General features: G+C 48.9%; 7 protein-coding genes across 7 annotated transcripts; 4 read left to right on the forward strand and 3 right to left on the reverse strand.

Moving 5' to 3' along the window:
* Window positions 1-1,916: 1,916 nt before the first annotated feature.
* On the reverse strand, window positions 1,917-6,146 carry BC939DRAFT_466028 (methylenetetrahydrofolate reductase-domain-containing protein). Its single transcript, XM_051557595.1, has 5 exons — window positions 5,871-6,146; window positions 5,129-5,332; window positions 3,789-4,223; window positions 3,058-3,693; window positions 1,917-2,961 (listed from the first exon to the last, which is right to left on the reverse strand). The coding sequence occupies exons 1-5, from the start codon at window positions 5,955-5,957 to the stop codon at window positions 2,347-2,349; spliced, it is 1,977 nt and encodes a 658-aa protein (XP_051407470.1). The 5' UTR covers window positions 5,958-6,146; the 3' UTR covers window positions 1,917-2,346.
* Window positions 6,147-6,617: 471 nt separating this feature from the next.
* BC939DRAFT_466031 (uncharacterized protein) lies at window positions 6,618-8,343 on the forward strand. Its single transcript, XM_051557596.1, has 3 exons — window positions 6,618-6,762; window positions 7,268-7,615; window positions 7,728-8,343. Coding segments are annotated over exons 1-3 (858 nt in total). The 5' UTR covers window positions 6,618-6,760; the 3' UTR covers window positions 8,236-8,343.
* Window positions 8,344-9,388: 1,045 nt separating this feature from the next.
* Window positions 9,389-11,036, reverse strand: BC939DRAFT_384496 (glycosyl transferase family 21-domain-containing protein; the record flags this gene model as incomplete). Its single annotated transcript, XM_051551790.1, has 2 exons — window positions 9,389-10,212; window positions 10,829-11,036. Coding segments are annotated over 2 exons (1,032 nt in total), but the record flags the coding sequence as incomplete, so codon positions are not given.
* Window positions 11,037-14,912: 3,876 nt separating this feature from the next.
* On the forward strand, window positions 14,913-17,354 carry BC939DRAFT_507437 (uncharacterized protein; the record flags this gene model as incomplete). The annotated part of the gene is made up of 2 exons (XM_051560885.1): window positions 14,913-15,254; window positions 16,521-17,354. The coding sequence occupies 2 exons, from the start codon at window positions 14,913-14,915 to the stop codon at window positions 17,352-17,354; spliced, it is 1,176 nt and encodes a 391-aa protein (XP_051407473.1).
* A 51-nt stretch (window positions 17,355-17,405) lies between these two features.
* BC939DRAFT_466044 (importin subunit beta-3) lies at window positions 17,406-21,686 on the reverse strand. The gene is made up of 6 exons (XM_051557597.1): window positions 21,466-21,686; window positions 21,076-21,353; window positions 20,713-20,968; window positions 20,410-20,582; window positions 17,821-20,306; window positions 17,406-17,739 (listed from the first exon to the last, which is right to left on the reverse strand). The coding sequence occupies exons 2-6, from the start codon at window positions 21,268-21,270 to the stop codon at window positions 17,514-17,516; spliced, it is 3,336 nt and encodes a 1,111-aa protein (XP_051407474.1). The 5' UTR covers window positions 21,271-21,353; window positions 21,466-21,686; the 3' UTR covers window positions 17,406-17,513.
* An 856-nt stretch (window positions 21,687-22,542) lies between these two features.
* On the forward strand, window positions 22,543-24,546 carry BC939DRAFT_481198 (uncharacterized protein; the record flags this gene model as incomplete). The annotated part of the gene is made up of 3 exons (XM_051559003.1): window positions 22,543-22,610; window positions 23,405-23,581; window positions 23,607-24,546. 3 exons carry the CDS (start codon window positions 22,543-22,545, stop codon window positions 24,544-24,546), a joined length of 1,185 nt encoding a protein of 394 aa, XP_051407475.1.
* Window positions 24,547-24,564: 18 nt separating this feature from the next.
* Window positions 24,565-25,725, forward strand: BC939DRAFT_330949 (uncharacterized protein). Its single transcript, XM_051551590.1, has one exon. It carries the CDS (start codon window positions 24,753-24,755, stop codon window positions 25,557-25,559), a length of 807 nt encoding a protein of 268 aa, XP_051407476.1. The 5' UTR covers window positions 24,565-24,752; the 3' UTR covers window positions 25,560-25,725.
* The last annotated feature ends 415 nt before the right edge of the window (window positions 25,726-26,140 follow it).

Consider the following 26,140-nt stretch of genomic DNA (forward strand, 5'->3'; position numbering starts at 1 on the left):
AAAACTATACGAGAGCTTGTGGCAAAATGGGCGAAGCAGATGTAGAGATGAGAGGATTCTATAAGGACAGAAGTTGAAGGCAGGGCTTTGGAAAGACAAAGTCCTGGAAACCTAGCTATGCGAGTAGTTTATATTCTGTTTTCAGCTGCTCCTTCTGCGCCTCCTCGCCTGCTTGACCAGGACTGCGGCCTTTCGAACGAGCCTTTGAGAGAGCTAGGGGGAGTAGCAATTGCAAAAACTAATAGAAATAAAGTGCCGCAGCCATTGTACAAAAGATCGCTTTCCCGCTAGGCGGACTTCGAGGTTAAGAAGTTATCCAAGAGTCAAAGAATCGAGCGACGTCCGAGGTGTCGAGCAACATCTCGAGGGTTTGGAGAAGGTTTGTTATAAATGCAGGGTTCGATGCAAAACTAAAGTCCGTTCGCGAGCCCGAGGAGATCTATTGGGCTGTTTGAATCTTAATCCCCAAAGACCCTTGCCATGCATCTGAGGTTGGACTTCGTATGCGATGCTTGCGATGCTGGTGCGACCGGTCAACTCGTGAGCCAGACCGACAGACACCACCTTACCACTAGGTCAGAACGCCACACATCGACACGTGCGTTACAGCCCCACCAAAGCACCCTGTTTAGCCTGCGGCTGACCGGCAGCATACACTCCCGGCTTGACGGTCTGTTTTTTAAAGTGCGATTTAATTCCAAGGAGATTTATTCGGGGGAACAAACCCATTGTGCGTTCGGACGTCCGCCCTACACGTCGCGAGCCTCCTTCCCGCAGAGATAGCGCTGAATTATATCCGTGGGGACAATTTCTGTGTTTACGAGTGCTAAGAAAGACTGAGCATTGAGCAGGCATCGCGCTTGGGGTGTTTCCTGAGCAAACAAAATGAGGGGCGTTAGTGTGGTCATTACAAGGCCCGTGACAGGTACTGCCTAGAATTCTCATTCTAGCATCGGCATGTTCGGATTGAAGTTGAATCAACGCTCGAGCGCGTCCAGTCTCTTCATATACTCATGCAGCTGCTTCTCATGTTCATATGTCAGAGGTATTCAAGCAACCATTCGAAGCAATTAATGATGAACTGGACGGTCTTTTTGAAGTACGGTTTCTCTTCGTAAGTAATAGTCGTCGGTTTCTTGCTCCGTCTGCTGCGTCGAGTGTGCTGAGGTCTTGGCCTTGAGATCTAAACGGATATCATGATATTCGTCGTCATCATTGAACAGAAGATCGTTGTAGTCGTCGTCGTACAGGGCTTGCTCGTCTTCCTCGTTACTATTGAGTTGATGTGTCGAAGCAGCGATTTTTTTACATACATGTAGAAAGTCGGCAGCGTTGGGCGAAGTTGTTATAGGAGGGTATATCAAAATGATTCTAAGAAGAATGCGGACGGAAGGGCTTTGATTAGGGCAAGGCATTCATACAGGGAAGGAGAGTATGGCGTGGCTCTCCTTGAGGGGAAGATAGCGGGCATGACAGGACGCTAGAGTCTCCTGCCAGGGCCTCCTCATCTCTATTCCCATCCCTCAACTGATGCCTCTCTCTATTCCCACGCCACCTCCATTCCCACCTACAGAACCCATTTGCTGAGCTGTCCTCTCATACTGTTGTATTTGAGCAAAGTCTAGTGCCCTCTTACTCTTACTCTTTTTTTTTTTTTTTTGCACACATGGAACGTATTGTTCGTCGTTCTCGATATGTTGCCTTTCCGGGCAGCTTCTCATTCTGCTCTTGTGTTTTTATTCTTATCTCGACTTATCCATCCCTTTTCCGCACTTTCTGCACTTTCTGCAGTTTATGTTTTTGATCCGTTCCCTCTGTATTTCTTTGTGTCGCATTTTGAAGATGTGGGCGAAGTTCGATCCAAAAGATCCAAAAAGGAAAATGTACAGACGGAGAGATACAAGATTTTTTTTACGAGTCGACTGAACGGTTTTAATAAAAGCTCAAAGATCTGTCGAGAATGTGTATGTTTGTATGTACAGGTGTGTTGAACAAGCGTCATAGGTATACAGGGAAAAATACAATACTGTAACGAGGGAAAAGGCAGAATAGCAACGGAGAAAAGATGAGTCCTGTGTTGAACAGGCAATTAAAAATAATGGAGAGGGCGGTGAAGAGAGATGACTGTGTAAAAGGGAGGATGAACAAGAAAAGATTGAAAAGAAGCCAGCCAAGTCAGGAACAAATCGAAAGAAACACGAGACCGAGGTGAAGGCTAACGTGAGATGGAACTCCATCCAGGTTGGAATGAAGCGACCACCGCTCATCGTCCAGATATCCTAATCCATGATGTCCTCTTCTTTGTTCCTGTTATACGGCTTCCTGTCCTAACAGCGCTTCAGAGTCTTAAACGCGGAGGGGTTGGGCAATAGCAGCGGCTTCGACGCTAGGAGAAAGGATCGCGCTCTCCTCATAAACTGGCGCTTTGACCTTCTCAACACCGTTGATAGCATTCTTCTTCAGCTTGACCGAGAGTTCGTCCACAGCGCCGTTTGCCTCAGTATGAGCTTTGGCATCGCCATTAGCAATGCCATTAGCAACACCATTCGCAGCAGTCTGCTGGACCTGGAACGCCAATACGTCGTCCTTGAACAACTCGAAGATGCCGTCCTTCTCGTGATAGTCATTGTTGACAATGTTGACCAGGTACCAGGTCTGAGCTATATCACTCAACAAGTTACGAGGCTTGGTGTCCTGGGGGTGGCATCTCGACCACTGCTCCCACAGCGCAAATGCTTCATCCTTCCACGCGTCAAAGCTCGAGAGCTCCACAATGGTCGGCTGCACGACCTCGCGACCAGGGAAGACGCCCCAGGTGACAGCGTTGGGCTTACTGCCGTTGGTGTTGGTATGCAGATCGCCTGCCTTGTTGATCGCCATGTAAGTAAAGTTAGGGAACTTGGACATACGCTGCTTTAATTTCTCTAGCGTCTCAGGCGCGACGAAGAACTCGAGATAAGCCTGTCGAGTAACAAAAAAGATAGAATAAACAGCGATCAGTATAGGATTCGATGCCCCCCGCTTCCGAATGAGCTTAGCAATAGCAGCAACTCTTACCTTCTGGTAGACATAGCCACCCTTGGGTCCCCATCCGAAAACCTTGTCGTCGCTCTTGGCGCCATTAACTGCAGGCTGCGAGTTAATGGTCAAGTAACCCAACGAGTTCAACTCGACCAGGCGGTCCTTGATCGTTCCCGATTCCAGAGCCAATGTTTGATCACTCCAAGGCAAAGTTAGGGTCTCGCCATGACAGTACTTGACGAACAGTCTGCAGATATCCTCGACATCATTGGGTGCTCCCCAATGCTGGATCGCCTCGTCCGCCGTGTATTTCAGGTACACTCCGTAGCGGTCCAAATCCCCATAGGCAGGGGAGCGCGAATCCCCCCAGCGACCGTTAGGGAACTCGTCCCAGTTATCCGTGCGACTGATGTAGGACTTTGCGCGGTTGGACCAGAAGATGGGGCGAACAGATTCTTCTTTGCGCTTTTCATCGAAGCTCGAACGCCAGGGCATGTTCTTTTTGATATAGTCGGTCTTGTTGACAAGACCTGCGCCCTCGAGAATCAAGCGAGTGCTACGCTCGAGATTGAACGTGTAGTAGTGAATACCACACGCGCCGCCCTGCAACAGTTCCAGAGTCATCTTGATGCCGACCTCCACACCGAAAGCACGAATGGCCTGGTCATCATTCTATAAAGTATATCAACAATATTGACAGGAACGTCAGACACTAGCGCTATTTCCATGGAAGCAGGCTTCCGTTCCTTTCATTCTTTAGTCTTTACCTTGATGGGTTCAATGCCATCAAGAATCCACTGGGGCACACTGACGCCAACAATGTTCTTCTTGAAACTGGCGTACGCCTGGATGGGCATGACACCTGGGATGATAGGACAGGTGATGCCAATGGCGCGACATTTCTTGACCCACTCCAAGAACATGGGAACATCAAAAAACAGCTGGGTGACAATGAAATCCGCACCAGCATCGACCTTGGCCTTGAGATGCATCAGATCTTCCTCCATCGAGCCTGATTCGGGATGCTTTTCAGGATAGCCTGCGACACCAATGCCGAAATAATCGCCATGGGTCTCACGGATGTAACGGACAAGATCCGAAGCATAGTTCAGACCACCCTCGCATGCAGACCACTCGGACTGACCGTGGGGTGGGTCGCCACGAAGGGCAAGGATGTTCTGGTTACCACAGGCGCGTGCCTCCTACAAACACCAGCATCAACAAACATAGACGTCAAATTAGAGTGGGACAAGATTGTTGAAGCAAATGTTGGATAAAAGAGTGTCAATGGCGATAATCCACTGCTGTAGAAATAAGGCCCCCCCCCTCCCTGCTACTGCCTTTGACTCCTTCTTTTCGAGTAAGAAATGGATTGTAGGTACATGCAGACGTAAAAAGCGTAGTTCTGCCATGGCCTCCCCTTTCCAGTCTTTATCATAGTCTAGGGCTGACATATGAAATAGTTCAAGGAATGGCAAAATCATAACTATAAAGAAAAAAGTCGTGGGGTTGTTTTCAACACCAACTTTGATGGATAATGTCATTCTACAGATGAGAGCACACTCCGGTTGGCCCAAGTGAGATGTGTGGATTGGTTGATGGTAGTAAGGATGATGGGTGGATGAATGCGAGTATCTATTTTTTTGTTCATCCTCGGCATATGTTGCTACTGCCTCCCTCTCCATCCCCGTAGCCTTTCCCCGAACCCCTTGGTTACGATTTCCTTCTCTTCCCCATTTTCGGACGCATCGCATGGGTACAAGGATACATAAAGTGTGTCCATCATATCATATCGCATCATTCCATCTCACATGGGAATTACGCTCCTCAGCAAATGAAATGCTTCGGATAGCCCCATCTCTTTCGGATGTTGTGATTGCCCCTGCCCCCACCCCTGTCCCGTCAGCCAACAGGATTGCTCGTTTCTTCTCTGGGACTTGGATTTTGTTCAACCAAAGAACGAATCGCCCAACGACGCAATTTGACTACTCTGCGGAGATGAATCTTGTCGTCGCTTCCAGATCAAAGTTTTCTCGATAGCACTCCCTTGTCCAAAGTAAAGTGAAAGGGACCAAGGGGAGGGTGAACATTCGGTGTATACACTTACGCTGAGGGCCTTGTCAATCTTGGACGTAGGGTTGCTGGTGCAGATCAAGTGCATACATGTCTCGACACCGTAGACCTTCTGCGCATTCGAGACGACCTCGAGTGTTGCAGCGGGACGAGAGCCACCGGCACCCCAAGTGATGTCAATGAACTCAGGGCCGAGATAGCACATTCTCTCGATGCGGTCGTGCAAGTTGACCATGCCCTAGCAGCAGGAAAAAGAAACAGTTGATCGAAGGTCGTTAGATCGTCAGGCTGAATTGCTTAGTCGCATGCACAACCGACCGATGCACAGACAGCGTGGCGTATGTCTGCGTGTGTATGTGTCCTTGCACGGTTCCACTCATTGTTGTGGAGAGAAGATTGGGCACGTTCAGGATCCAGGCACACATGTCACTTCAGGTCGCTCTCCACACAACGAGATAAAACGTGCATTTGGTACAGGGGCCATGCTGCCGTCGGTCATAATAATTTCCAAGGATATGAGCTCCAGGGGTCATTGATCCCTTGCAGGTTCTTTCTACCTCGCATTCAGGTTGCGGAGGGGGGTGGTGCTGCTTAGCGTTCCCGGTTCAAATGGCTGCTCATGATTTTCACGAGCTGAGTCACAAAATTCGACAGATTTCGATCAGCCTGAATTGAACGCCAGGGACCGTACTAGGACACAGCCAACTGATGTGTAAGATAGAGAGAGGAGAAGGAAGACTTGGGTGACGGAAGGGGAGTATCTTCGATAGTGTTACCTGGGCAGTCTTGGGCGAGAAGTACTCAAAGGAGAAGAGTGGGCGACCCTCCTCCTGACCCTTCTTGATGCGATCGATGATTTTCATGAGTGTACTTCACAGATATTAACGGGATAAAGGTACCGAAAAAAATAAAAACAAAACTGAGGAAGGATGCAATGCACAAAAAAAGGAATGAGCGCACGGGAGGAGTGAGGGTTAGAGGTATAGGTCAGGTCCGGGCTGCAAAATGGGAGGAGAGAAGAGGTATCAAGTACTGGAAGGGGAATGTGTGGGGGACCCTTATAAGGTGGCCGTATCTTGGATTCCACGATCTTATCGCCTGAACGTTGCAAGTACACCTATGGGTTCTTGCACGTGACATGGATCCGACGCAGATGCAGTGGAACCATACGCTGGGGCCATACACGACGGAATTGAAACTAATCATTTCACGAACATGGATGCGGATATGGATGGACGTGTATGTAGGTAGCAGGAGCCATGCATGTGTGCTGAGGTGCCATGTACTACTGCTCCATATTTCGGTATCACAGGGAGAACTAATTCGCCCAGTCCTTCCCGCAGGGCCATAAACCATAGGGATTAAACACCCGCGACAGGGGTAGTTTCTGTAGTCTCTGCAGAACCGGTCCCGGCAATTTTTTTTTTTACGTTCCATATCCTTGGGATCTGATTGGCCGACACGGCCTGAGCTGATCCGTTCTCTGTTTCCACTGCCTCACCTCATTCCCTTTTTTGCGGTGTGCTATCTGCAGAAGTGCCTGTGTCCGCTAGTCCTTCTTTTTTTAAACCTCCTTCTCCTTCCCTTCTCATCCTTCTCATCCTTCTCATCATCTTTTCATCACTCTCTTCGCTTCATCTCCTCTCCCGCAAACTATTCGGCAGCCATGTAAGTCAACGCTTTTCGAGATACGGAAGACCCATTGCGACCCGTCTTTTTCTCTCTCTTTTTAATATCTCGCCAAGGGGATTCAGGTACAGCAGCTGCACGCTGTTATTCCTCGCAGATACCATGGCATTCTCATACTTTGGATCGGAAGACCGCCTATAGTTACTGTTCAGGATAACGAAACGATGCGAGGATGGAGGAACATCAACTTGGCTTCATTCTTGGATCTCAGGAAACTCTCCATCACCAGGCCCATTTTCATCCCCCTTCCCCCCTCTATCTACTCAGAACCTATCCTTCAGCGCGCTGAAAGCTCTTCTATAACAGGAGACAGGAGAAAGCAACTCTCAACGGAGTCGCGGCCCCTGCTCAGCAATGATATGGTGGAGAACGTGGACCATACATCCAAAGTGTCCGACGTTATTCGCCTGTAGGGCTATCGGATCGGCAAATTATCCCATCCTAATTATCTATTCCCCTTGCGGATCCTTTTAACACCTTTTAGGTCCAATACGACGGTTCCGTACACGACACCCTCATTCATAGAGTCCCAATGGCAGTCCCTCTTTGAGGGCCGCAACGAAGCCTTGGTGACTCTGGCGCTCCTCTTCTTCTCGCACGAGATCATCTACTTCACGCGCTGCCTTCCTTATCTGATCGCGGACCAGATCCCCGCCCTGCAAAAGTACAAGATTCAGCAAAAGACTATTCAGAACACCTCCCAGAACCAGTGGAAGGTCTTCCGCTATGTCCTCATGTCCCATTTCTTCTTTGAGTTGCCCATGATCGTCGGTTTCCACCCAGTGGCTGTCTACTTTGGCATGGCTATTTCTTCGGTTCCTTTCCCTCCTCTGTAAGTGTACTTTTTTTATTTTCCTTGGCCCTTTGCTTAGACATGTTTTTTTTTTTTTTTTTTTTTTTAAAAAATGGTTGCTAACGAAGTTCATCCGCACTTGTGATAAAAGCTCAAAGATGGCCATGCAGATCTTCCTGTTCTTTGTCTTCGAGGACTTCTTCCACTACTGGGCTCACCGCGGTCTGCACTACGGCCCATTCTACAAGCACATTCACAAGCTGCACCACGAGTGGTCCGCCCCCTTCGGTCTCGCTGCTGAGTATGCCCACCCTATTGAGGTCCTTATCCTCGGCACCGGCACCATCAGCGGGCCCCTGATCTGGTGCTACTTCACCCATGACCTGCACCTCATCACGACATTGACCTGGATGACTTTGCGTCTTTTCCAGGCCGTCGAAGCCCACTCTGGCTACGACTTCCCCTGGTCGACCCACAACTGGCTTCCTGGCTGGTCTGGCGCTGAGCACCACGACTATCACCACATGGCCTTCACAAATAATTTCTCAACCAGCTTCAGGTGGTGGGATCACATTTTTGGCACCAACAAGAAGTACTTGGCCTACAGGGCGAGGAAGGATCAAGAGCTGAAGGCTCAGGAGGTTAAGAAGGAGCTGTAAAGGATCGCGTTGCATATCGTATCCATTTTGCCTTTTCTTTTCTTACTATCATCTGTAGCAATCATAAAGTAGACTATACACTCATCATTAAACCATATTCCCATCGAGTAATACAAATAAGACGCTCAAGTTGTCGTGGATAATGGTGATGGCACCGAGACCCTCTGCTTTATGCTGTTTGTTATTCTGCTCAACGTAGATGCCGCTATGTATGTTTCTTAATTATGGGATGCGATGGGTATAATGCGAGCAAGCAGCATGATCCTCATTCCTTCTAAACACTCAAAAACTGCGATGATGCCGACAACTCACGCCGGATTCCGCCTCTCCTGCTCAAAGAGTCCGACAGATAGGGCTCCACAGCTATTGAAAGCGCATCCTCCTCCATCGACCTTCGTCCATGCTCTGCCTCAGTCTCGCTCTTGGTATTCGAAAACACAGACACAGGTATCCTACTATTCGACCTGGACTTGGACTTGGACTTGGACTTGGGTGTAAATGACTCCGACGATGGTGGAGAGGACAATGCCAGTCGCATCCTGATCCGTTCACTACGTCTCGGAACAAATTCTTGCTCGCCTGCAGTATCGTAGTGTTGGCTCTCGTCCGTATTCTCCTCTGCAGCCGCCCGATACTTTTTGGGCGCACTGCATCCGCTAGCGCTGCCACTGCTTGATCGCTGCTGAAGCAGATGCCGAGGCCTCTTGACTAGCAGCAACGTACTCTTCGTCCTTGTCCCAGATTGGTCTGTTTCGAGGTCGCCCTCGTCGTCCTCTCCCTCTGTAAAGAACGGCTCCTCAATATCATCATCCGCCAAATCGTCTTTATCGTCCTCATCATTTCCGTTCCGCTGACTCTTGATCAAGATATCGACCACGAAATGGATAACCGCAAACGTACTGCTGACAAGTGAGATCACAGCTGGGCGGCGGAAGAAATTGCGTAGGGATACCTGTGTCGATTGTGGGACCACCGTGTTGGCGAGGTTCGCAAATGTCGTAGTTGGAGCCAATGATGTTGGAGAAGCTGGAGGTACAGAAACTGTGCCCATCAAAGATCTCGAGGATGACGGGTCTGATGACGACGATGTTGAATGATCATCCTTGTCGTCTCTAGCGATTCCCGCTTCCGGTGTCGGAACCTCCAATGGCAGCACCGTCCCGTCCCTCTGCAATAAGAATGTCTGATCGCGCCAATCGACAGTTGAACCCAACACCGCGTAAACATACAGTGGCAACGCTGCCACCTCTCTCAGGCACCAGGTCATCAAAAAACCTCTCAAGTTATCGACATTCTCGCCAGACAACGCCTGGTACATGGACAAGTCGATCAGGAACCAGACCACGATATGAAACGCCAAAAAGTTCAAAAAGTGTGTCTGCCACAACAGGTTGAATCCATAGGATGCCACCAGTCCGCACCCGATCATCTCAATAAACGGCTCCACGATCGTCGCTGCCGTTACTGTATATTTACGAATCCTGGTCCACCGTGCGCGTCTCAGGAAATAATCCGACGGTGTCATCGACCCCAGAGACTGGTACGCAAGGTCGCTGGTCATCTCGTGCTTGTATCCCATGTTGAAAATCTCGGTCGCGATCAAATTGTCCTCCGCCATGTACTTCCCAAACTTGGACAGCCCACCGACCTTGTCCAGAATCGACCGCCGGTAGAGGCTGGATTTTCCGACCACGCATGAGGCGAGTCCTGTCCAGTTGATGAAGAGATACATTTTTGCATGCACCGTGTCCAGAAACATGAGTTCCAGGTCAGAACCGAGCGTCTGTGGTCGGACCCCAAACGGAAGATGGTGGACGAGGCCGACATTGGGCTGCAACATCTTGTCAATGGACCTGCCCATGCATCCAGGGTCGACATAAACATTTGAGTCGTACACCCAAAGAATGTCGTACTTGGCGGATTCGTACGACCGAATCATGTTGTTGATCTTTGGATTTATCCCAACGTTTCTCTCGCCTATTGTTGTCGAGACATGCAATAGCCAGCAATTAGAGTGTAAATATAGGTCTTGCGTACGGTGCATTGGATGTTCCGTAGTGGTCGTCCTTCGAGACAATCATTCTTGTGTCCTGACACAAATGCGCCTGCTCTTCTGTTCGAATGTCTCCTATCGGCGCAGCATTGATTGGAATATCGAGGAATCCAGGACGCCCAGCGCCCAACAAAGCTCCGCCTCCTCATGACCCCGTTCCATGGTGCTCCTAATTCACTCTATAGCTCTCGCCACAAATACCGCTCAAGCACACTCGCATATCGACACTAAATCTCCACTCATTTTATCCCAGCGCCCGAAACCATGACCCACGAAATCTACACGGGATGAATAGAATTCCTGCAATTTGGAAGAGCCGCTCATAAAACTATCGCGGCTCATCTCTGGCGCTCCATCCTGTAAACATATAAAATTGCTCCTTTCCAGTGTACCAGTGTATCTATGTTCCTGCTGCTCCTGTTGTTGATGCTATCCTGAGGACTTCTACCCCTCCGACGATGGTATAACCACACCATAAAACAGAGAGAGAAAGAGCGCGTGCGTACACTAAAATCACACCTAACAATAATCAAGCCTTACCGATGATTAGTCGAGCATCGACTCTCGGAAATTTCCTCATCAGGTCTTGCACTACTGCAATAGCTGGGTCATTGGTGTTCGCGACCGAAAAAAGGATTTCGAACCGGGGATAGTCTTGGCGAAAACTTGAGGCTAGGTTCTCGTACATGTTACAGTCAATCCCCCGCAATGGACGGATGATAGATACTCCAGGAGCATCTTCCTTGGGCAGTCGAGATGATTGTGAGCGCTTGTGTTGTCCAGAGTATCTTGATCGACTATAATAGATTTATATCAGGGTAGGGTAAGGGTGACAAGTCAAAATGACGAAGGAACAAAGTCTAGCTGCAGTAACGCGACCTTGACTCTCTGAACGACTGTATTGCAACCCTTTTTTCTTTTCCGTTTCCCTGGCCATCCATCTATCGTAAAGATAGAGGGACTCTCTTTTCTTTATGCCTGCAACCTTTTCTAGCCCGTATCTAAACGTTTGTCACATGTTGATAGCAGAACCTGATTGACTTGAACGTTGCCCGAGAAAATGAGTCGTCGTATCACGGGTGGGATGTAGTTGGCAGATGCTTCAACAACGAAGATGTGAGGGCAATAACCAGAGAAATAAAGTAGTGTGCCTGTGCGTTGTTAAGGTGAGACAGTTCAGGAACATACCTGATAGTGATAGCACAGAAGGCAGCAGTAAAGGAGAAGAACCAGAAAAAGATGGAGAGGACCATGCAGGCGATCTGCAAGTTGGAATGTCGTTCCCAGACGGAGCCGAGGAGTTGTGGTGGGGTGTGATGAAGCATGGGTGATGCCTCTTCTGCAAGGGTGTATAGGTGCTGCAGTCGGTCCATGGCGAGACTGGGATCAGGGTGAAGTTGCGAATGCTATGAAAAAGGATGAGAGAGGGACATGCGGTGTTGAGGAGAAGGGGGCTGAGAGAAGGAGTGATGCTTTGAATCAGAAGAGACGAAAGGCGTGGTGGTGAGGGGGAGGTAGTATGGGCTTGTACTCACAAGCAGAGCCAAGTAGTAGAGGTGGAGTGAGAGGATGGAAGAGCACCTGCAGGTACACCCCTATTAGGTCAGATTCAGGCCTCGGCATTGACCACTACCGCAGCTAAAAGATGAATGTACCGTATGCCTGTCGTATATAAAAAAACAGCGAGCAATTGAACTTAGTAGAGCATATAAAACTACCTTCCTGGCTTTAATAAAAATGATGCGCTCCCATGGTATCATTCATTCCCTGTCAACATGATCATCAGCTTTATTCAAATTGCCTAGCTGAATGTACATGGAATGAGACAAGAGGACAACTCTCGCATGGGTAGCATGGGTAGCATGGGTAGCATGGGTCCAAGAGCATGAGAAACAAAATATAACATCGACCCACGCGTCTCTTTTATTATAAGAGGAGAGATAGTGCTTGAATTGCATAGAAAGGGCTGTAATGACGCGAAGTGAAGGGTGGCCTACCCGCGCATTTAGCTGAAGCAGTGCGATCCCTCTAAGTGTCTGAGGAATGTTCAGCCGTTTAGTCAAAGCATGCTTCAGTGTAGGAATTGTGCATCTAACGCGTGAATTCCGATGGTCTCCTAGGAATAAACCTTTCCTGCCACTATGTAGGACAAAGTCGCATCGGGCGGAATACCACTAGTATGATGCCATGATGCATTCATCATATCCTTTGAGCGTGTACCTGCTATGGAAGGGCCTGTTGCGAACACACATTGTGTTTGTTGCCAAAGAGCGGGCGAACAAAACAGATGTAAGATTCCCTTAATAACGTATGGAGCCCTATCTTCATATCCGATATGGTGACATAGAAGAATGCAGCTACTACTGAGACTTTGAAATTAAGCCACCTAAACCCTGCTTCGCCGTCTTCACTCCACGTTCTACAATCCGCACATGGCAACAGAAACGCACTCGTATTCGTGGACAGAAAAGGACAAAAGTATGCACATGGCCCATTTCGTTGGCCAGCATCCCACAGCGAGAGCCCGGTCCTTCGCCCTCCTTATCATGGAATCGAAGGCATTCTTCTGTCTCCCTAGTTGCGATCCATACAGACAGATCAATTGATAACACGATGCCTGACGCCGCGCCCACTTTATTTTTATCATGAGGGGTTGCACCCTGCAGTGGACCATGTACTCCGCACCTACTGCAGTCTCCATCTTTAAACGCCGTATTTTAATAGAGGAGGGCATTGGGTATCCTTGAAAATGCAAGTGTGTTGAAGGAAAATGGTCCGGGCCGCCAGATTGTGCCGTCCGATCTGTAGTACCAGTAATCCACGCGTACACAAGTACTGTTCTCTCTGAAAACTAAGTAGTTTCTCGCCAGCTTACTCCCTCAGTGAGACTCCATGAATGATATGAACAAAAATCAGGCACAGCACATTTCACGCACTTGAAATTCTGCGGATTCAAGATTTATTGACTACCAATCCAAAGGTTTTATTAGGGGGCTTGAATGGACCCGAGAGGGGCGATTGCATGGATTTTTTGAGTACAGAAAGTACGTATGTGTATACCGCCATGGCATATGAAGATGCCTATCATGGAGGTGATAATATCGACAGGACCTCAGGAAGGCTTTCTCGCGCGCCTTTTACTGATGCCATGGCTGCAGGGAGTGAAGAGTTTGATTTTAATCGCTGGGTGACAGTTATTCGCTGCATTTTTAAATTGGGATTACTGCGATGAACGATCCAACGATTGTCCAAGGAATGAAATCGCGATTTGCAGGCCTTTTATGCTATTTTTACTATGAACACTAATATTTTTTTCACCTCAGGTGCATGTACTGTACGCTATTGAAGGTGCAGAGGGGTGAAAAAAGGGAGAGAAGGAGGAGACAGGCAGACGAGGCGGATACGTCGACAGGAAGAGGTGAGGCAGAGCTGAGCAATTGATACTGCTGTAGCTTGTAAATTGAGATAGCCAACATAGTCCGTATTGCAACGGATGCTCATAAGAAATGAGCGTTCGTTTTAGGACGAAGTCTGCCCAAAAGAGGCAGCAACCACAATAACAATAGATTTATTAAATGAAAATGGTCATGGGCACCGTCCCGGTTCAGTGCCGCCAGCGTGCCGGGTAACCTATTTCCACTCCGCCGTTTGTTTTTGGACATGATTTACGCTAGACTATGATGATAAAGATATCCTTGTCACGAGCGAACAAAAGGGACAGAAATGAATTTCAGAAATAATAAGTGATGGTGCCTGAATTTTTTTCTTTTTAGGCCACCTCTGCTCCTTTCATTCACATTCATTTCTGCTGCATTCAACATTGCATCCAGTTGCATTCCCTTTTTTTTTTTTGACACGAACAACCTTCTTTCCTTGTAACGACCCCGCCTTCTCTTTTTCGCATTCATTTTTATTTCTCGCGCGAGATCTTATTATCTCTCCCATCATCAATTGTTCAGGCACCAAAAATCAGCCCAAGGTTTCACTTTTCTCGCGCACACACACACGCACATACTCTCTCTCGTGTCCATCTCAACGCCCATTGCCCTTCTGCATCGATCGACGCGTCCTCCCTCAGAAAGGTGAGTAAAAAAAAAAAAGGCACCAGTCCACACAAACGCCCTAATTCGTACTAAGGGACCAAACAGGCACACACACAAACACACGCACATATACATATATCTACAAATACATCTTCAGTATAATCGAATACAACCATAAGGAACAACAGTAAACAAGAGACACAACACCAACAGAGTCGTCTCTTCTCCATGTCATCGCTAGAAAAGCAGAGTGGGCCAAAAAAAAAAAAAAAACTTTGCTGCCGTGTCTATCTTGGTCGCGATATATGATCGCGCAAAACCCGCCACGCAAGACCACATTCCTCTTCCTTCTCTTCTCTCGCGCACTCATATATTTCGGTAACATGCTCAACTAGTCTCTTTTTCTTTTGCTTAGCCTTTTTTCAATCTATCCCAACTGCAGGAACCATCTCACTTTCTCTCCTCACCTTCACCTCCACCTTCACCTCCATCTCGACCCCTCACCCTTTCTCGCCTTAAGCTCATATCTAACCATATACATCCCTACACAGCACATTTTACATAGAGAGTTGTGAGAAAAAATGCAAGTACGGCCCAACATCTTCTCCTCGGCTGCTGCAGCTGTCTCAATGGCATTTGCGGGCAGCCTGGTTAGCCTGCTATCGCTCGCACCTGCCCCAGCACAGGCAGATATCCTCTGCACACAGTTTGGTGCAGACACCTTCCACATTGGATCAACACTCAAGTTCCAGTGGAACGACACGCAGTCAATATCACTCGAGACCTTCAACCTCAATCTGTACTGTGAGCAAAACAACAAGATGGTTCAGACCATCACCACCCTCAACATGACCTCGCCTTCACCCGTCACTTGGGTCGTCAACTCGACCCTGAGCGCCTTCTCGCAAGACTGCACATTGAATGTAAGTACTAGAAAGCCCCTTCGTTCTTCCCTTCCCCTCTCCCTAAATCTCCGTTTTATGTACATTTATATTTCAATGCCTTTCTGTCGAGCTCCTCCATCCGTTTCATGTGCCCTTTTCTGGACCGCTGGTTTCCTTTTTATGTATACCACATATGTTCAGAGCGGGACTTTTGGGATATCAGCAGAGCCTTATCAAATTGCATGCATCGGTTCTTTTTTTCACAGGGGCCATGTTTGCTCTCGCGAAAAAAAAGAGATCCCGATCTAGCAATTCCATTCTTTGTTGTCTTCATGGGTATTTGCAGAGGGAAGAAAGAATATCCTCCTTTGTACTCGTCCGTTCAACGTTGTCCGCTTGGACAAGAAACAACAGCCACATTCGACCGAGTACACTCCGTGGATTTGAGAGGGGACGTGTAGAGACTTTTTTTTATCTTTCTGGATGCAGTGCATCGCACTTTTTTTTTTTTTAAATTGGTGCATTGGATGAGGTGGCCAATGTGTTGCAAAAAAGAAAAAGACTATCATGAGGAATTCAGAGGAAGGGTTAGAGGTGATGGAATCAAAGCAGGGCGAACGACGCACATGGACATGGATAAACTGCATGGCAGGAACATCGAACATCAGACACGAACAAACATACCCCAAAGGATACACCAAAAGACAAAAAGAACAACCCAAACATGAGAGCAATTTATGGGGTGTTTGAGCTGAAGTCATCATTCATCAAGCTCTTACACAGGAGCACAACATGCGCGAGAGAGTCTGACGGAGGCCTCATAAAAAAAAGAAGATACAGCTACGCCATCAAGAAGAGATTGAAGTAAACCAGCGATGGTGAGCAGCTCAGGTTTAGAGTGCTCCTGCACTCTAAGGAAAAAAAAAAAAAAAAAACGAAATCTTCCTATAGTCCCTCCAGCACCTTCACTCCTATGGTCCCTTCCTTCCTGGCCTAGTAGCCCACAACTGCCATCTGTGCAACCGCTACCGCATACTGACTGCAGAGAGGCAAAAATAGAAGGATGAAGACATTAAACAAAAAGAAAAACAGGGGCTAAGAGCGGTAGGATCTTTAGGACCTGCAGGATCAGGCAATTGGGTTCTTTGGCCTTTTTATTCGCTCCAATCTTTTGTTGATTTGCACTACTCGCGTCTCTGTGCAGCCAGGCCTGAAAGATCCCTGCCGTCTCAGTGATGGAAACCCCCTACGATATATACCAAAAATCCTCACTCCGCCACCACAATCTCCATTCTATCATAATAGCAATATCGTGGTGCGTTCGACTGGATCTACGACGATCCTGACACCGGCGTGAGTAGTGTCGGCTCCGGAAAGTGCAAGGTCATTTTGTTGGTCGGCACAGGCGCCGCAACCCCATCACCAGGTTCTGCATCCGCTGACGATCCCCTGCCTGCGGACGACCCACAGCCCTCGGACATCGTCGTATCTGACAGGACCAAATCCATCGTGATCGGTGTCGGTTGTGCTGTCGGTGCCCTCGTGCTCGCCGGCTTCGTTGGATTCTATGTTATCCGCTACAGCAATAAACGCGCTGCTGAGGATCAGTCGGCCAAAAAGCTGCGGGAACCCATCAGCACCGGCCCGTTGTTCCCGCCCATGGATCGCTCCCATCAAGGCGGCGCTGCTGGTGCGACTGCTGGTGGAAAGGCAGCACGATACAATGAGCTGGCATCTGTGACTACCGGTAGCCCAGCTACGACGTCGAGGACGGCGGAGATGGTGGAGTTGGGTGGAGTAACGCGTCCTGGGTCGACACAGTTCTTGAGCCCGGCCTTGGGATCAAGATCACCTACGCCTATTGCAGCCGCGCACGCAAAGCTCGGTAGCAGTATTAGATCGCCTTCATCATCGTCAGGAACGTTTCAGAACGATCGTCCAGGATCGCTGCTGACAAGCACGTTTGTTCCTTCTGATGACTCCTACACGCGGTCGCCTTCTTCTCACAAGAACCCGTTCGAGAAGCGCGAGAACCTACAGCTGCAGTACGAGCAGGAAATGCAGCAACAACAACATCAGCTGCAACATCAACAGCAACAGCAACAACAGCAGCAGAACTACGGTAGTTACCCCTATTAGAAAGTCTTTTGTACAAGGAGTCCATATTGCCTCCATCCATAGTCATCCACTTTGCTTTCTTAATTCATTTTGTTTAATATATTGTCATTTACCTACCATCCGTCCTTTATTTGATATCTAATGCAAGCACTTCGTATATATGATGATCGTCTAAGGGAGTTAGATGTACTTCAGATCTTGTAGCGTTTTCCTCTTCTCGGGCGCAATGCTGTTCCAAATAGTCGCTACCATAGTCCCGTCCAGCGTACTCAGGATCGCCTTGAGTGTGCACACCATCCGTGTCGTCAGTGGTTCCGATACTACCGCCGCTGCTAGGGCTTCGACCAACACCGTAACTAGATGGGGCATATTGACATTGTTGAGACCCAGCACTGAAGGATGTTGCCTATAAAAAGAATAAACAAAACGTTAGAGCCTGCAAGACCACTTTGAACACAACGACGTGACAAAGAAATAGTTTCCTTACGCTTCGATAAGATCCAGCAGATATGTGTACGTGAATGGCGCCTCGACCTCATCGTTGACAATCGGTAGCGTCTGTAACCACGACGGCAACACCGTGTTCACATCAAACTGCGATCGGTTGAACTGGCAGATCTTGGTCACCGCCGAGATAGCGTTCTCGGTCGCGAACACGTTCTCGATATTCCTCGACCCGGGCTCGTGGATCACCTGGAACAGCGGCGTCAATGCTACGCTGCACACCTCCGCATACTGAGGCCCGCCAAACTGTCCACACAGTCCGAGCCCATAGCAGGCTGCCTGTCTCACATCCGGCGCTGTGTTCAAGATTGATTCAAGGATCATGGGCAGGAACGGGACCATGATCGGCCACGAATGTGGACCTGTAAATTCCACAAAGTCGTCCAGAACACAGATCGCCCACTGTCGCGCCGTCGGATTCGGGTCTTCCAGGTATATTCCAATTACGCGCTCGAGAGATTTGAACTGCACCATGTATCCGACCCTATGCGTTTTCAGCACGCTGTGGAACGCCCTCGAAATCTCATTCAGTACGGTCTCCTCAGTGATTTCCTCCTCTCCTTCGGATTTTTCCTCTTCGCCTCCGCTCGCCCTAGCCTCTTCTTCCCGCCGCTTCAGTCTCACGAACATCTCCTTCAGCTGAACCTCTGTGGCTCTCGTAAACAGCTCCAATAGCTCAGGCGAAAGATTCGGTCCAGGTCCCATGATATCCACAGCCTCATAGAATGTCGCATAGAGCTGGTGCAAGAACGCCAGGTCTGTCTCCTTACTCATCACTTCCAAAATCTTGATCGCAATCCCGTGCCAAAAGCTGATTAAATACTCTTGCCCAAGCTCCGACTTCTTGGCGCACGAGACCAGCTGCGGAAGCGTTGCAGCCGCTGCGTGTCGGACTCCGTCGTGGAAATAGAATCTGAGGAGCGGTAAAACAATATCGCGCACTTTTTCAATATACGGTCGGAAGCCTGACCCGAGCTCACGCGCATAGCAGATCAGCAACTCGACTGCCGTGCACTTCTCTTCCAAAACCGTGGTCTTGATACCGATCTGTCGGCCATCCACCCCAACAAATTCCCACCCATCCTCAGTTGAGTACTTAGACTCGACATCATCCTCGGGGTCCAGCACTGCGACATCCGGTTTCAATTGCGCGCTCGCGAGCAGTGGAGGCATCACTATATCCAGATACGGCACAAAGTCTTTCCCGAGGACCTTGCACACACGCGCCCAGGCTGCCAGTAGATAGGCCACTTGTGGGTCGTCCGACTCGGTCGCCGTAGTCTGTGTCTGGACCAGCAACTTGACAAACTCTTGGGCATGCGGCGCAAATACTTCCTTTCCCACCGCCAACGCGATCAAACTGGCACACTCCATGGCCTTTCCCCTCATCAGCCTGTACTCTTGACCCATCGCCTGTCGAAGGACATTCATCAGCAGCGGCATAATCCCGCTGTAATACTTGACGAACCTTTCCTCTGCGCTATCCGCTACCGTCGCAATCGTTGTAATCGCCTGCTCCTGGACGTACGTCGTACCCGTGTTCAGCAGTGACAGCAGTCTCTCGAAGATTGCATCCAGATACGGCTCAAGGATGCGTTTCTCGGCTGCCTCGCAAAAGTTCACCAGCGCCGCTGCAGCGTGTGCCCGGACTCTTGGATACGGTGCGTCGTCCATGACCGGGATCAAATTCGTTAGGATGATCGCATGATACTTTTTTTGGATGACACCCGCGAAATCTGTCGCCATTTGCCCGATCGCGTTGCAGGCTGCATATCTCACTCTCGGGTGCGGGTCTTTTAGGAAGGGTAGCACCATTTGGATAATCTTTGCGAGCTCACCTTCCATAGCCTTGACACACCCTTCGCCAATCGCTGATACCGCCATTAGTCCTGCATGTCGTGCCTTCCATTCTTTGCTCGCCAGCATCTGTGGGATGTACACGAAACTAATGGGGAGAATCGCCTTTCCTCCTAAGGCGCGTGCCAATCGATCCATTGCACGTTCCCCAGTCTCCGAGTTCGCCTCTGGATCCTCTTCGTCCAGATCGTCCGATGTATACCAGGTCTCGTCCTCTTCATCGTCGAGTTCAGTCATCATCTCCAATGCGATGGGGACAAGTGTCGTCGCGAAGTCTGGGACCTTACGGATCAAATTCGATGTACACTCTGCGAGTGTGAGCAATAGCTCCAGGGCCGATTGACGTGTCCGGTCCTCAAGGGTCTTGTCTTTGATGATGCTTAGCATGAATGGATGAATCAGGAGGAGGACCTGCTTGAAAAGCCGTGGCGAGTGCTCTGCGAGCTCAATCATGGCAACCAGTCCTTCGACCAGTCCAGTCTCGTCTTTGGACGCAAGGAGCGCACGAAGTGTGTCGAGCATAGAGGGCATGAGTGGGAACAGCGTGTATCGGGAATCGTGATCGGCGTCGAGCATGCAGGCTACCACGGCCTTCGTTGCTGCCAGCCGGACCTATTTTCGATGGAGCATATAGTGATGCAATATTGGTTAAGGACAATCACGGTCTAAAATAAAGAGACGGCGAGCTACGCACCAGTTAAAGGCATGCTCTTACGTGGAGGTCGGCGTCTTTGAAGCTTTCTGCAAACATGTTGTGCAGTGTGTCTGCTGGCTGAGTAACGATCAGACTGGGCATTGAGGCGAAGACCCTATAGGCAGACTCTCGGAGTTCTGATCTGGTCGAGTTCGCACATTCGAACAACGCTGGCAAGAGCTCTGGCCAGGATTCTATCAAATATTGAAGAACCCCACATAACCTTACTTCTTAGCCGAGTCATTTTTAACTTTGTTTCCCCCCTCCCATACACACAAAAGAAAAGCGGAATGTGAAGGACCGCTGGATGGTGAGGTGACTTACGTTCTTTTGTTCCTGTGCTGGACGCGCGCGCCATTTCTGCAATGGTGTCGCAGATCTTGTTCCGAACAGACCTGTGATTTTCACGCGAGAGCGACTCGAGGAAGAGAGCCTTGGTCGTAGTTCTGGTCGCTTCCTGTGTAACATCCCACAAGGTCACTTCTGTTGTGGAAGTTTTCTTCGAACCCTGTTGTTGTTGCTGCTCCGGAGCGGACTTGAAAGCGACTCGACGCATCAACACTGCAGCGAATGAACGCAACTAAGACACGAATAAAGCATGGTCGCTTGAGATGGCAATACTCAATAACTTTTTTGGCATTTTTTTGTTTATGTTTTTTGATCAATGTTCGGTATTGAAGGACATACATCGGTCACTTCGCTATTCCGGGTGAAATGCGCGAGCCCCAGAAGGAGGGCATCGGGCTGCTTGACCATCCATTCGCTGTTGAGGACGGTTTCAGCAGAAATGCGGGTATCGTTGTCATCGGAGGCCAGGTCGGTGAGCGTCTGCAAGAGCCGCTGCAGGGTTTCTTGGGGTATGCTTGGCATTGCGTTTGTCATGTTGTGAGATGAATGAGGAGTGTGTAATGAGATGGTTCTTGAGTCAATGGATGATGTTCTCTGTGGGAGTGAATGCGAGCTTGCTTGTGTGGAGAAGAGAAGAAAAGAAAAGGAGAGAAGGATGAGTTGACAGCAACAACAAACAAAACATGTTGCACAACATGCGATAGTCTGACATCCCGCTCAAGGACTTACGCAAAAAGCGGAGCAACACTCAATTTTCTTTACAGGAATGTATTGCTGCCGAAATATGGAGATATCACGCGGGGCAAAGATCTCTCGGGAAGATCGCGTGTAAATGAAAGGAAGAATGAGAGATGGGAGATGGAAAGATGACGAGAGCAGCAAAAGGGGGGGAGAAGAAGACGAAGTCGAAGTTGAGGATGAAGAAGAGGGGGTAAAGAGGGTTGTCGGCCCCTTTGTGGCAAAAAAAAATGGTGGCAAAGCCGAGGTGGAGCGATCAAATAAGCTCTTGTGCCTGTTTTTTTTTTTTTTTTTCAGGGCCCGAGACGCGTCTGGATCACGTCGAGAGAACAAATCTGCAGTTTCAGGAGAAAAAAAAAATTGGTGTGGAGGTGGACCTGCCTTCCCCCACAAAAAAGACCATCCCACCCCATCCATCTATTACAACCACATAAACATGCATGCATGCATGCATAGTCCATGTCTTGTGTGCATAGGCGCAAGGGGAGTGCACGCTGACAACAGGGTACACCCATGTCTTTCTAATCCGATGCCACCCTTAAGATATTCGAGTCCGGGAGGAACCCACGGGCCTTCGTCGTGAGGTTTGCTCGTCTAAGTTTCCCACTCCCAATTGATCCATCGTGTTGAAATCCTCGTCTTCCCACTTCATTCCATCCTTACCCCCAGTCAAAACAAAAGAACTTTCATGGGCTTGTTTGTTGATCTTTGCGCGCAAAATATCATTTTACCTGCCAACAATTGAATCGAGGGTTATGGCTCGACCGATCTGGCATATGTGCTTCCGGGAAGAAAGCAAGCCCTTGCGGAAATTGTAGAAAAATACTGAATGGATGCATCGAACGAAATAATGACTGCATGATCTGTTCCATTGGGGATGGTTCGTTTAGTTATTGGCGAGGCAAGCGACGCGACCGATGAGCAGGCAACTCAAGGTATGCAGACCCTACACGTCCTTGATATCGAGGTGTCTTACCGAATTCCCAAACGCGATCGCAGGACGTAAGCATCAATTGGATGTCATCCTGTTGAGAAAAAAAACGGCTTCACAACCAGTATCTTGTACTCATGCCTTGTGCCAACCTTATCAAAGAAGAGTCCAATGACCTCAAGGTCAAGTTCGTCAACAGCGACAGGTGCGACATCAAGATCGACATCATCGTTGAGACTCTGCAACGTAAAATGCATCTATATTGGAATGTGTTCTTTGCTGAAAGCATTCAATAGTGACTTCTGTCTTCTGAAGACTGACAGCACATGGATCTTGCCCTATAGCATCCAAACCGAACACTCTTCATAGCATGTGGGATTGACGCTGATTGCAGGTCTGGTTGGTCCGTCCAAGCAGCAGATCCCCGTCCTTGTCTACAAAAGCACTATCAGCTCTACAGAGACAATCCAGAGTTGGTTTGACGTTCAGATCCTATCTAGTTGATCGGCTTCATGGGCTGGACTGTACTAATGTAATGTCTGTTTGTATGTTCTATTTGTAGGCGCTTTTGTTGGACTTGGAATACATGTTAAGGATGGGACAAGGATTGGAGTCAGGCACTAGAAGGCTCAGCTTGCAGGGAACAGTGTTTGAGCTGTCGTTCTTATCCATTTTGGGAGTCGCCACCAATTTCGATTGACAAGGAAAGCAGGATTCAGCCATAGTAGTAATTTAGAATGGCAGGCCGACCCACTGAAAAGCCGATGCAGGCATTGTCGGCCCTCTCATCCTTCAACTTTGTCTCGAAATTAGCTTCATCACTTGCGCCGAATACATCAAGTGTGAGCTCAGTGATCCCTACCCATACCCAGTCTACCACGACAATGATTAGGAACGACAATCCATTTCTCGAACCACCGGCGCGAAAGCTGTATAAACACGGCCACGAAAGCAGCTCCACCACAAACACTGGATATCAGCCGTTTAAGCATCCAATAGGGAACCAGGCACCACACAAGAAGCCTCAGAGGCTGATTCTGACGCGGGTCCTGCCTTCAAATACAACCGCAAGAATCGCAATAAAATCAACAACAGAGTCGGAGCCGCCTTCGACAGTAGCCTCAAATACGACAAGAGCTGTTCCGACAACAGCTGTAGCGACCGTAACATCTTCAAGTATACCGCCAACGATCATCAATAGCGTTACCTCGACAGTCACCTTGAATCCAAGTATCACTGAATATACAGGAGACTCACAGCGCTCAAGTACGACCCCAAAGGCGCCACCCAATCGAGAATACTACGACTTTATTATGAAGGGCCTCAAAGTTGACATGAACTTGGAGGAGCGTTTGGACGGTGAGGATCAGGCTATGTTAGCGCAGAACAGCATACATGATCAGCAACAGCATCAAGATGATCAACAACAACGGCAGTCAACCACGATAGAGGAGGATATCCCAGTCAATTCTGCCATCATGGCCTTTGCTCGAAAGTCGATCATGCAACACGCGTCGTCTTCGCCAAAGACAATCTTCCGTAAACTGAGCAGCAACAGGCCCACTGGCTCCTCTTCCAATGTCCAGTCGACATCCAACATTATCAACAGCCGCACCAAGCCATCTTCTGCTTTAACGAAAGTTGATGAGAATAGGAATATGAATGGTATCAAGCGCTCGATATCTGCCATGGAGCAGTCATTCAAATTTGTATCCAGACCTGAGCTAGCAATACCGGCGGCAAATGATCCAAAGAAAATTGCCACCATGACACCCCCGAGCTCCGACGCAACTAAGAATAATGGAAGCGACACACAGTCTCCAGCATTGTCCACCACAGCATTCTCTCGCAGCGCGCTCGATTTCTCTCAACCTTTGGCGCCAAGGGTTTCCAAGATGGGTAGCTGTAATACAGTTGCCTCTAAGATCATGCCAGTTGTAAAAGATACCGAGCCCCAGCAACATTCGACGATTGTGACACCAGTTTCGCAACTCAGAACGCCACCATCTGGATCAGATGTCAGTTTACCATCAGAGGTGGATACGGAGATGCTACCTGCTTATACCATGGCACCCTCTAACACAAATGGATTAATAGCTTTTGACCTTCGCTCGGCGCTCCGAATAGTACGCAAACAATGAATCAGCCGAAGCGATCTCTTTAAGTCGTTTCTGTAATTACTCATCACACTTAATTTGTTAATGTATCTTCATAGGACTCGGCAAGGGTTCAGTACCAGCTACCAAGTCTCATTGCATCCTTGTCGCCACCTACCAGTCCTAAACGCCGTTCTTCACCATACAGCATTCCATCGACTCAGGAACGTGACGCTCTCCGACTGCGACGTATGCCTCGCTTCAAGGCTAGGCCATTAAATCCGAAGGTTTTCACCAGTGCTGGAGATTTAGGCGTGCCTCGCATCCAAAAGAGACCACTCACTGTACCAGTGTCGCCAGAATTCAGCAAAAGAAAAACGAGGAGTGTGGTTGCTGAGAGTGATTTGAAAGCGAAGGAAGTTGTCAACGGTGCAGCAGCAATGCGGTTGAAGAACATGGTCAGAACAGAAAAGGCTGCTGTTAGTCATTCCAGGCCTAGCGATATACACAAGCTGTCTCAACCTACCATACCGGAAAGGAATAACCTTCAAACCATAGGAGCAGGAGTTCAGACGACGATGTTCGGTCGAAAAGGAGTTGCAGCGACGGCTGCTATCAGGATGTCTGCCACTCCTGTGACTCTCTCGGGGTTCAATCCGCTGGTGGTTCCAAGCGTAGATCAGACGCGCACCAAGACTCATCTTTGTTCGATCACAGGGCCGCCTCGACGCGAAGAGGGGCCTTCGACACCACCGATTCCCAAAGCACCGATTTTGACGACAACCACCTCCAGATCGAAATCAAGATCAAAGTCACAACCCGGTCCACCCATGTCGAAGCTGCGTCGACCAGTAACGCGGCCTGTTCCATTTGCGTTTGCAACTTCAGAGCTCCAGAGGCGGCGGATGTTATTTGAGCCTACGATCAGTAAGCCTACAGAGGCAGCGACCTCCTCTGCGGCGGCCCCCGTGAGTCCCATTATATCAACGGTATTAACGGCTAGTACCGCCGCTCGCTTCACGTCCAGTGCAAGTGCGTTGCGATTGGAGGATTTGTAGTCCATTGGGTAGCTGGATATCCATGAAATAAAGCGGTCGTCTTTAAACGAAATGTTTACGCCGCCTGTCATCTCCATGAGTAACCTAGACTGAGTCCACAATCAGATCAGGCTCAGGACCAGCAACCATCGACATTCTCTTCGCGCCATATTCGAGCAAGTGTCAGAAGGTTTCGCTGTACTATGGTCGCTGGAGACAGCTCTCTTCCTCTATCCATTTTTCCTTGCCGTCTGCTTTTATATTTGTTCTTCTGTCGAGGTCAGTAGTTACAGCTTTAATTTCATTCTCCACAGTGGCTAGTTCTACATTAGTCGTCGATGGGACGCGTTTACATAAGGGCGGCTAGAAAAACACTATCGCTTTATGCCCTGCCTGGCACGTAGACGCGAGGGATGGTTTGGTCCCGTCTGCCTTAAGGTATTTTTTTACCGTTGGTGCTGATATGCTTACTGACGCAACTGCGCCTTGAGATGAGGCAAAGAGTACTAACGCATATTCCCTTTGCTTATACGATGTATGGTAACACTCATGAACATGTTTTCTCTACACAACTTTAACGGCGGTTTGAAAAGGATAAAGAT

This window comes from Gamsiella multidivaricata (assembly GCF_025024155.1).
Source record: "Gamsiella multidivaricata strain RSA 2152 chromosome Unknown BC939scaffold_94, whole genome shotgun sequence".
Lineage (NCBI taxonomy): Eukaryota > Fungi > Mortierellomycota > Mortierellomycetes > Mortierellales > Mortierellaceae > Gamsiella > Gamsiella multidivaricata.